Consider the following 11,847-nt stretch of genomic DNA (forward strand, 5'->3'; position numbering starts at 1 on the left):
AGAGTCGAATATATAAAAATTAGTTTTTGGAATATAGAAAAATTGGGGCATTTGGGAGAGGAAGCTGGGAATCCCTGTCATCAATTTTTCAAATCTGACTCCAGATTGGTGATCAGAGACCCTGAAAACCCCGGGGTCTTGTTTTCTTTAAAGAAAAATTCTGTTTTTCCTTCTGAGCCGATATATCGGGTTTCCGGTCGTCTAAAGGTTAAAGCGTTTCGATTTAAACTTAACACTTAAAAAATTTATTTCCCTATTTTCGTGAAAAACCTTTTCATTTCTTCTGTATTTAGAGCATTTGGCCTGTGACGTCTTTGATTTTTGAAATTGATATAAAACATAATCTTTTTCAAATTGTTTTCTAATGTCTTGAATTTCTGTTTATATTTCTTAAAAAATAAAACGGAACTTGGTGAAAAAAAAGGAGAAAATTCTCGATCTTAGGTGTGTGAAAGGAATTTTCAAATTTACGGGGAAAAAGGGCGACGGACTATGATCCCTGGAAGCCTTCAAATTAAATATTTTTAAATCCATCTTCCAATAAATTTGGAGAAATTTTATATTATTTGTTTAGTATTCCAAATTTTAGTAGCTATACAATTATAAAGATTAAATATTTGTACACCTTGAAATTGCATCGAATAAGTATTGATTACTTTTAATTCTCAAGGGTTTTATGTATTTCAACATTAATAAAAAATCCTTCAACCTCGAATAGTCCTTGAAACTTTAAAAATTAAATTAAAATCTAATCAAATATAAATTTCTCAAAAAACAGTGGATAGTAATTTAGAAACCTGTTCAATTTTCAAAAACATTTTTATTTTAAACCACATGACTGGAAAATAGACGCTAAACGACATCTAACGGCTCTTCCGGAAACCCTACCTACCATAACATTATCGACGAAGTCGTCGACAAAGTAGAGTCCTATTAATTCAAAAGGTTCAAGCGAGTTTCTCAGGCTCGCCTTGGCTAAATGATTTACGAAAGGAACTAATTATCATTTATAAATGAATTGGGAATATCATTAAATGATTGAACAAGATTATCCGATACTCTCCCTTCATAAACCTGGATAAATGATCATAGAAAATATTTAATGTGGAATATAATCTCGAAGCACGAGCATAGAGTGCGTCAGAAAGAGGAACAATTTGAACGAATTTTTTAGTAAAGAAGTTGAACGACCTAAAAGCTCGACAGTCGACACTCAACTCATATGTACTTATAATACGTACGCACACTGTGACGTTACACAATGTAAAATGCTCCATGTTTTTCTGTGTGGGCTCCATTATGATGATTATGATACATTCAACCTTTTTCCCCCCGAAATTCTCTTCCGCACGAGCTAAAACCAAAAATAGGGTCGAGGATGCGTATCGAGCGACTCAGAACTGAGATACAATTTTTTCCATGTGAGTTTTTAGCTGCAGATATAAATAGTTTGAAAATGTTTTCCTGTTTTAGTATTAAAAGCGCACGGGAATTTGCGTTGTTACTTTAGGGGCTAACCATAAAATGTGTTGTCAATTTTTTTTACCCCCCGTACACCTTGTTTTTGACCGCAGTTTAATTATGTCACCCCTCCCCCAAATGATATAGCCATTAGCTTAATACGGAATTCACATCTATTGAAACTTTCGATCAAAATAGATGACTTAAAGAAAATATTTGCTTTTTCAACGAAATAATTAAACTTATAACAAAACAGTTTCATTTTTAACCAAATAGCTGCATTTTTTCCCCAAAAAGATTCATTTTTAACCAAGAAGATTATTTTTCTAGCAAACGACGAATGTTCAACAACATACATGATTATTTCCATCAAAAATATTAATATTCTACCAAAAAGAACGAACTTTCAACAAAATTATTAAGCTAAAAACCCAAATTATCCACAAAAAAGTTAAATTTTGTACGCAAAAAAATGAATTTTCAAACACAAAAAAAATTAGTTTGCTACCAAATAGTTAAATTTTAAATAAACAGTTTAATTTTTGATCAAATAGTTGTATTTTCTACCAAAAGTATATGAATTTTCAACCAAAAAATATAAATTTCCAAACAAATTTAAAATCCAGACATATTTCAAAAAAAAAACTTCTATTTAAAATTTAAAAAAAAGTTACATTTAGAACCAAAAAAGAATGAATTTGTAACAAAAATAGAGCAGCTACTTGAATTAGGCATCTTCAGAAAAAAGAAAATGTTATCTAAGTTTGTTACGTTATTTCCACGGATTTCCCGAATTCTGTTACACACTGTAGTTTTTGTGCGACCCCCACCCGCTCAAATCGGTAACGTTTTTAACATTCTACTGCAAAAATAGTTCATAATTATAATATTATCTCAAATTTGGAATAACATCCAAAATAATAAACATTTTTTAATGCTCTTGTGTTCATTTTACAGGTACATTTTGTTACAATCGCCGTAACTTGCCAGAAACTAGTTTTCTATAACAGTTCTTTAAAATAAATATACATTAACTTCATTTTGATTATTATTTTCCTACAAACGAGATTAATTCAATTAATTTTAGTACAATAGAAATAAAAATCTCAGTCACCGAATCAAATTGTCGGCCAAGTAGATACTCAGTTTATGTTAAATAAATTTAAATTCATTGAGAAAACAAATTTCATCTTAAAAGTTTAAATCTGTTATTCTCTAAACTCATCTATTTTTTAATTGTTCAATTTTGAATCAATTGTTATTACGCCTCAAATGATTAATCATGGAATTTCGATATAATAGTCTGGAAAATTAGAGCCATTGACTTATAGCTTCTTGGGATTTTGAAAGATAAATTTTTTTTAAATAAAAAGAGGGTTTCTTGAAAACAAAAATTGGTAAAATCTTGAAAATAATAAATTAAAACGAAGGGTGAAATATGGTAAAGGTTTAAAACTACCAATTAAAAATTGAAAAACTAGTCAATATCTCTTGAGCTCCTAAAGATGGTGTTAGTTGTTGAAAAAAGCGGATCTGCCATATAATACTCGAAAACCTGTTTAAAGATAAAGACAGGTTTTCACGTTACTGATGATAAAAGTTCCTTCAGAGGAAAACGTAACGACTAAGTCATAAGAAAAACGAAGTTGCTTGCAAATAAATAAAATCTTGAGAGAAAAGAAAAAAACAGAATTAACATATCAACAATGGATCTAGATTTTTAAGATTTGAATCACGCTGAATAGATCTATAATAATAATCATGTTTAAATACATTTATTGACATTTTAAAAACTTCTTAAAACTATAGACATTGACTTTAAACTGCGAAATTGTATGGACATGTTTTTCAAGTAGAAAATTTGGTCTTTATGTTGGGAAATCTTTGACCTTTTAACGATTCGTTCCCAGGGTCGTTAAACATATGCGAGTACTGAGGGGAAAATGTTGACAAATGGAGGGTGATGCACCTGCACAGAAATTCAGGGTGTTCAATTAAAGGTACTAGTTTTCACTTTCCCAAGATTATCTCCTGATGCATGACACCCTATTTTACTAATCAGATAATTAAGACTATCTGCTTTAAGCATATTGCAATTAATTCACAAGTCCGGCATTATTAATCAAATATCTGAATTTATTATTATAAATTTAAGTTAGGAACATTAAAAATTGAAAGATTACAATTTCTTAAAACTGAACACTGTTTTAATTAAAAGTTAAATTATTTTAATTTAAAGCTATTAAGAATCTTCCAGATTTTAAAAATAATTTTAGAAATCTTTTTAAATATTCTCTTAAAATTAATTGTTCAAAATAAAAAAATTACTTAATTTCTTCCATTTTTTAAAATCCTTTCAAGTCCAATTTTCATTTATTCATCAAAATTTGCTTTTGTTTTGAAATCTTTTTAAAAATACTGATACAATTAATTTTTCAAAATAAAAAGTCATAAAAATTCTCCCAGGAAAATTTAAAATGCTTAAGAAGCTTTAATATTTTATTGCGAAATCAGTTTTGAATATTTGATTTATATTTGCTCAATATAAATAAATATTCAAACATCGCCGACTACTTAAACAATTTCTTTCTATTAACTGACAATGTTTAAATTGCATGGGTTAAAAATGTAATATTTTAGACATTAATAAAATCATTAAATTAAAATTATTTATTAATTGATGATTTTTAACGTTAAAATCTGTGAATTTTTAAAATTTCAACAGATTTAGAATAATCCTGCAAAGTAAATTATTGTTTAATTTTTAATATATAAACTACAATTCAATTTTAAAAATCATTAAATAACTTATATTTAGAGGAAATCAACCAAAACGTTTTTTGTCAAAAAATTTTAATTTTACAAACTAATAATTTTATATTGTTTAAGTCTTCAAAATTGTATCATACAATACTTTAAATTATAATATATCCTTTAAAATAAAGACCTGAAATGAAAATTTTTGATAATAAATGATTTTAGAATGACACTTTGTAAACTGAATGATTTCATACTTGAAAAAGTTAACTATTAAACTCAACAATTTAAAAAAAACTTCAAATTAAATTAATTTTAAATTAAATTATATATCATGATATGAAATTTGATATATTTCAGTGATTGGATACATTTGTCTTGCAAATTTCTAAAATTCCAGTTTAAAAAATAAATTAATTGTCCTTTCCGGGTTTTCCGTGATTTAAAAAATTCCCGGTCGCGATAAAAATCCTCAGAATTTATAAAAACTCATTGAAGTAAGTAGAAATCATTAAAAATTCCTATGATATAGGTTTAATTGCAAAATTTTAAAATCGGTTAAAATAAAATGCACGCATGCATTTTTTAATCAATTAAATATTATATAGAATCTATATTTAAAGAAAAAATATTTAACATCTACTAAAAACAGCGCTTAAATTTGTCGAATTGTTCTAAACTGGTCTTTGGTAGTTTTTTCAAATAGTTTAAATTGTAAAACTTATTAAATTTGTGTGAATTCAAAAATTGTTATAATATGTGTAACATGATGACAATCGTTATGCAAATTTAAACTGAATAATCTTCAATGCGTACAGACAAGCCTTGGTACTGTATTATAGTTAATTTCACAAATATTTAATTTGTATAGATTCTAAGAAAACACAAAATTTACATTAAAGTTCTATATAAATTGTAAAAAGTTTAGTTTGAAATTAGTCAAGTATTGAGATATTTAAGTAGGCAATTTAACATATTTTAGTGGGTTACAAGAATTTTGTAAAACACCTTCCTTTGTCGACTTGATTCTTATCAAAAGCAAATGTCGCAAATACACTTGTTCAAACCGAATGCAAGCTATATGCGTCACGGATCTCTCACAAATGAGGTCATTCGTTAGTACCTGATAACCTCGTTATTTTACAGACGATTGTACTTTCGTTCCCAGGTCTTCACTTCGATTACACCGCGATTCATAAAATGTTTTTGATTGCGGAGATTTCAAAATAAGAGAACCCGAAGAAACTACTCATTAGGGGAATCTAGACTTATTATTCTTTCATTACTCGTGGAATCTATTCATTCAAGAATGAGAAAATTCATTCATCAGATACCGTTCGTATTTATTATGATAATGTGTCCTGATATATAAAAATATCTATGCCAGCATTTTATCTATTGAATTAGAGTTTAGCCTCATTCGCACCGAGTACTTCATGTTTTATTAACTCAATAATTTAATTTAAAAACACTCATGTGAAAATTGATTGTTTCCAAATTTATATTTTGTACAATCATAATTTTTTGCCGAATTCCTATTATAGTTTAAAACTATGTTCCTTATCTGTAATATTTCTCCAAATAAAATTCTATGTTGTTAGTGTTTTATTTTGTTTACCTGTATTTCGAGCAGCAGCTGTGACTTCTTCCGCCGGATATCGATTAAAATCTTCTCCTGCTCTGTCGTTAATTCTGAAGGAAAAAAAAAAACAGAAATTATATGAATAAATGTTTAAAAGATTGAACGAAGATTAAAATGAAGCTTTTAAAATTATATAATTTCAAAACACAATTCTCAAAATTTAAGAATCTTAACAGAGATTTTGAGAATAACGAAAATTTAAATTTAGTATTTGTATTTGAAATCTGAAAAAGTGAACGATATAAAGTTTAAAACATTGAATTATAAATTATAAACACAGAAATTCAAACTTCTTATTAAAGCTAAAATATTAAAAACTAGAAAAATAAAATCAGATAAAATCTTTAATAAATAAACAATCCTTGTCAGGGTGTCTACCAGATGGATGATTTTTAATTCCTGGTAATTTCAAGCTATTTCTCAACATTTTAAAAGACTTCTATTTCGGAACAGGGAATTCTGGAAAAGAATGGTAAATTCTGAGTTTCAATTATAGACGATTTTTGGTCACAAGAATTAAAATTTTGATTTGTAACAGAAAATGTTGTGAAAGCAATATAATTATGATTAAAAAATTGCCAGTTCTAAAGTCTAAATTATAATTATTTACCAAATAACTCTGGCCCAAAGAGAAAATTATAATTCTTTACCGAAACTTCCAGTTAAAAAGTTAAAATTATAATTCATTAGGGGAAATCCCTGTACCCATCGTCAACTAAAACAATTCTCTGCGTAAATTAGAAACGTAGGAATTTGGATTTAAAATTCAAAGTCGTCCCGAAACATCGGGGTTACTAGTCCATTCCCTTTGCCAAGTTTAATTGATTACAAAATAGCATATCTAAGAGCTTTCCCACGTACAAATGCTGAAAACTTGAGACGATAATAATAAGTGATAAAGGAGGATTTATAAATAATGAGCGGTTCGCTCAGCAAATTTAGAGGTCATTAAGCCATTAGATCTAGGGTAAAACTGTCAAAAAGACATATGTAGACCAGCAGACCCTCTAGTTCCAGCGTCGCGACTGAGGGTCGCATTAGAGTCAATTTAACGAAGGTTCTTAAAATAGCTCATTGAAATTACTGCGACTAGGGACACTTGCAACACATAGTATGACCAGAATAATGAGATTAGGCTAGGGATATTAAATATTACGCGAGGATCCTATACGTCATTACTGTCGAGATTTTTTGAAGGCCAGCTATCTTTTACAATTGATAGTTTTTTAATTTACTTACTTAAACCGAAAAAGTAACCAAAAGTGACTAAGGTTCTTTTGAATTCAAAAGAATTCGATTTACAAAACTTCAAAACAATTCAAGCGAATAAGAAATTTTGTTTAAATATTTATTTCAGTAAAATAGGAATCCAAGGTGAGTTTACTGGCTTCGAAATGAATTTAAAAAAAAAATTACAAACACAGTGAATTAAGTAGAATTTAGAAGAGTTAAAAAAATCCCAAAAACTTTCAAAGAATTTAAAAGAATTCAGGGCGAATCCTAAATAAATTCAAATAATATATCAAAATCTTTTCAAATCTTCATGAATCTTTGAAACCCTGCAAAATCACTCACTGTATGAGGGAAATCTGATATTTCCTGAAGTCCTAGAAAACATTAAGATACCTTCAGATCATTTTAAATCTTTTAAAATGCTTTGAAATCTTTTTTAATCTCTTGAAAATTGGCCAGGGAATCTTTTAAATTACCCTAAAATAAAATTATTAAAATCAATTGAAAAATCGTTGGAATCTTTCAAAATTCTGTAATATATTTCAAATCCTTGAATTTTTTTTACATCGATTCAAAATTCCTTAGAATCTTTTCAAGTACCCTAAAATACTTCTAATTCAATCAAAACTGTTGAAATCTTTTGAACATATGTTAAGATACCTTCAGATCATTTAAGGCCATGTGTTGAGTGAGTCACGTGACCAGATTTCTACCTTACTGCCACCTTTCTTATTTCCCAACTTATTTTCACACGAAGTGCCACATCGAGTTGAAAATTTGGGATGATAAATAAGAAGCACTAAGAAAGGTGGCTCTGATCTTAAACTTAAATAATTATAAAAAAGCAAAAAAAAATTATTTACAACAAAAAACTTTTTAAATAATTATACAAATTTAGGACCAGACCCACCATTCTTAAGGCTTCTTGTTTAGTATTCCACATTTTCAACTGGTGTGGCGTTTCGTGTGAATATAAGTTGGGAAATAGAAAAACTGGCGGTAAGGTAGGAATCTGGTCACGTGACCCACTCAACACATGGCCTTAAAATCCTTTGAAACCTTTTGGAAATTGACCAAAGAATCTTTTGAAATACCCTAAAATATAATTATTGAAATCAACTGAAAATTCGTTGGAATCTTTCACAATTCCGTAAAATATTTCAAATCCCTTGATTTTTTAAAACGAATTCAAAATTCCTTAGAATCTTTTAAAGTACCCTAAAATATTTCAAATCCAATGAAATATGTTGAAAACTTCTTGGAATTTTTTTCGATACCCTGCAATATTTAAAATCCTTCCGAATATCTTTAAATTATTAAAATCTATTTAAAATTCCTTGGTATATTCGTATATACCCTGAATATTTTAAATCCTTAAAATCTCTTGAATACTTTTGAGGATCTTGAAAATTCCATGCAATTTAAAAAAATACCCTACAATATTTTAAATACTTTAAAAACCCTTGAAACTTTCTGCAGCTATTTAAGATTCCTTAAAAGTTTTAAAAATATTCTAAAATCATTTTGAATATCGTGAAATGGTTGAAATCTATGTCTCATGACAGGTACCTTTACCTTAGGCGCGCTTAAACATGAGAGCCAAGTGAGACCCACGCACAGCGGGCGATAAGAATGTGTCCACGTAGCAGGCAGATTTTCTTTGTGACGCACCCCCTAAACTTGTTCTATTTCATGAAAAAATAAATGCATATTTTAAATTTATTTTAAAAATAATTTTGGGCCGTGCTTCTGGGGCCCTCAACGTTCTCAAAATGATTAATTAATGTTAATTTTCGTAAATATAACCATTGTTTGCCAAGGAGTATATCTGATGGCATCGTAAGTTCAAGAAAAAAAAAACTGACTATATCAGACCAAAAATAGTACCCCCAAGAGCATAAAACCACCATTCATAGAGGTCGAAATTTTATATTTTTTTTACTCATATCATTTGTCTCCAATCACTAGTAATATACTATTACGAAGTTTATCATTCATTTTAATCTTCAAAATATAACATTTTGATCCTTATAAAATGGTATTTTTGTTAAGGAAAGGAGTCGTATATTTGAGTCAAATTTTTCTTTCTGCACGTATGGTACCATCAGTTCTATTCCCTGACAAACATTTATTGTATCCACGATATGAAATTATTTTAAAAAGAAAAATATGCATTTCTTTTTGCATTATATGAAGCAAGCTTAGGGGATGCGTCACAAAAAGAAACATTCGAGTTTTTTAAGACACCCTAGTGATCACTATCTAAAACTTATTTTTTAAATTAATATAGATATATTTTTTTACTCTTCCAGTATTGTATTGGATAACGAATTCTGTCTTCGATTTTTACATTTTCACACGTATTTTGTTATTTTCCTAGAGTTTAATTATATAAGTTAAATAATAACATTTCACCATCGACAACTGTAATTTGATGATTCTGGGTCCCATTTTGTTCAAGCCCCGTCGGCTTTAACGAAAGCATTTTCATAACGTATTTCGTGATTCGCGCTTGATAACAAATTATCCGAAATGCGCACTTTTCTATAGCATGTTCAACTTTATTATATATATATATAATTTTTCACTTATTATGGCCTAATAATTGTTCCTTGATTGGAAATAATATTTATTTGCAGCTACACTGAAAACTGTATCATTTCAATAAATTTATAAATATTATTACATTTCATAATAGGTATTGTTATTGAAACAGGCGTATTTTTACTGTCTTGTTTGTATGCTTAAAAAGTGCGCGCCATATTAAAACAAATGTTTAAAGCAAATTCTTTGATATAATTCAGGCGACAAACTTTGTTAATTAGAAATTTATTGTACCTTGTGTCGTTACACTAAATTTTTCTAAATTTATTTTAATGTTATTTTTTACGAATAAAATAAAAACCAGTAGTCCTATCAAAAACTGATTTATAACAGATATGTCGACATTATTTTGGTGAACAACTTTTTCTTATTTATTTTGTTTATACCATGTAGCTTTTCTTAAAAAATGTTCATTTTTTAAATATTCTTTTTTACGATTAAAATGAAAACTACGTATCCTGCCAAAAATTATTAACAAAAAACTTGCACAACTTTTTCGGATAAACCATTGTTTGATTTTTTCATTTTTTCTCGTATCTTCCATAGTTTAACCTCATAAAGTTGAGATTTGATGAAAAACGACAAAGTCAAATTTTATATAAAACTAATACCTTCTCTTTAGGATGAGAATGTAAAGTCAAATTGATTATAATAGATAATTCTTAAAGTAAAAAAAAAACAACTTTTTCTACGCGGAACTCTACTTTCGAATAGAATAATTTTGTAGATATAAAACAAACTAATTTCAGGGAATTTCCAGCGTAATTTAACTATTGTACTTTCAAATATCGTTGATTTAAAGAGAAAAGGGGAAAGACTGTGATCTCACAACGAAAGTGCCCCCTTGACATTCGAAGAAAAAAATATTCATTCATATAAAAAGAAGCACGTTTATACTACTGTTATTCACGCAATGGGGATACCGTAAGATTTTTCCTGACCTCCGTATAAGTTATGTAATTCAAACGATCACCATACCCTCTTCCTTTTTCACCAGACCGGAGGTGAGGTAAGGTTACGTCCTCGAGCGGACCGATTAGAACTTGTTCTGCAAACAACATACGTCCTGGTAACGGAGTCGCTTGTGGAGATAAATCATCACACAACTTTACAACCCTCTTGAATGAATTACATCCCTTGTTGCCACTCAACACGATAAGAAAAACTAAATCTTAAAAAGGTAGTGCTATCTACAAAAAATCACTTCCTCTTTCCCTGAAGACTATCCGATACCTAAATTCCGTGACTTACTCAAATACGGGAGTCCCCATATTAAATTCAAGATATGATAAATATTTATGTGCAACGTGGAGGCTCCTCGCGTAACTCAATAGTAAATATTTACGTTCGTTCGAGTCTTGGAAAGCTTTTAAATACCCCCATCAAACCTTGAATAGATTTAGTCATGTGACGTGAAAATTGAATTTTGCTGCCTAATTCTCTCGAATACGTGAAACAAGATTACCGAGAACCTTTGGCAATACATTTTCAACCTGTTTTCATTGAAGGGATTGATGGTTCATCTTACGAGGTGTTCTGAGTAATGAAAGATATTTCTTTTATTTGGAGCTAGGAAATTGCAGGGATTTACGAGTCTTAATTATTGAGGTTATATTTGAATTGAAAATAAATTCATTCGCAAAGGAGTCTCGGAAAATGTTAATTTTCTTCAGATTTCGTTTTGTTTACGGTAAGCAAGAATTGACGGGTGTGGAATGTATTGACGCCAAACTGGCAAGTTGGTGAAGTTTTTTAAGGATTCTCAATTGTTTCGTTTTACCTGTAGAGCCGAACTGGTCAACATGAGCACCAGAATTCACTCCAGGTCCTCCCAGACCGTCCAAATCCTGCCACATCTCCGTTTTCCAGGACACACGCGTCAAGAACACTTCATCTCACTCGAACGGCGCCATTTTTACTGTCATCACTGTACCAGAGATGAGGTGAGAGATAGGCGATCCCATGTATTTAATTTCGAACGATTTTCGCCAGCGCCACCTATTACCTGAGGCTTTTGCGAACTAAAATCAAGCGCCCCCAATTACTAAGGCCAGTTTATGAACTGAAATAGATGATAGACGGTTCTACTTGAACGGTCAAACAGGGCGGCATTTTTCCAGTTTGTCGATGTCGGTAGAGAAAATCAGAGT

At 29.4% G+C, this 11,847-nt stretch overlaps 1 protein-coding gene across 1 annotated transcript in view; it reads right to left on the minus strand.

Moving 5' to 3' along the window:
* LOC117175954 (cytohesin-1) overlaps positions 1 to 11,624 on the minus strand; it is a 115,703-nt gene extending 104,079 nt beyond the window's left edge. Inside the window, exons 1-2 of the mRNA XM_033365830.1 lie at positions 11,478 to 11,624; positions 5,837 to 5,910 (exon numbers count right to left, since the gene is read on the minus strand). Coding sequence (XP_033221721.1) covers positions 5,837 to 5,910; positions 11,478 to 11,553 — 150 coding nt within the window. The 5' untranslated portion in view covers positions 11,554 to 11,624. The remainder of the gene's footprint in view (positions 1 to 5,836; positions 5,911 to 11,477) is intronic.
* Between the last annotated feature and the right edge of the window lie 223 nt (positions 11,625 to 11,847).

The sequence above is a fragment of the Belonocnema kinseyi genome, chromosome 7, assembly GCF_010883055.1.
Source record: "Belonocnema kinseyi isolate 2016_QV_RU_SX_M_011 chromosome 7, B_treatae_v1, whole genome shotgun sequence".
NCBI classification, from domain to species: Eukaryota; Metazoa; Arthropoda; class Insecta; order Hymenoptera; family Cynipidae; genus Belonocnema; species Belonocnema kinseyi.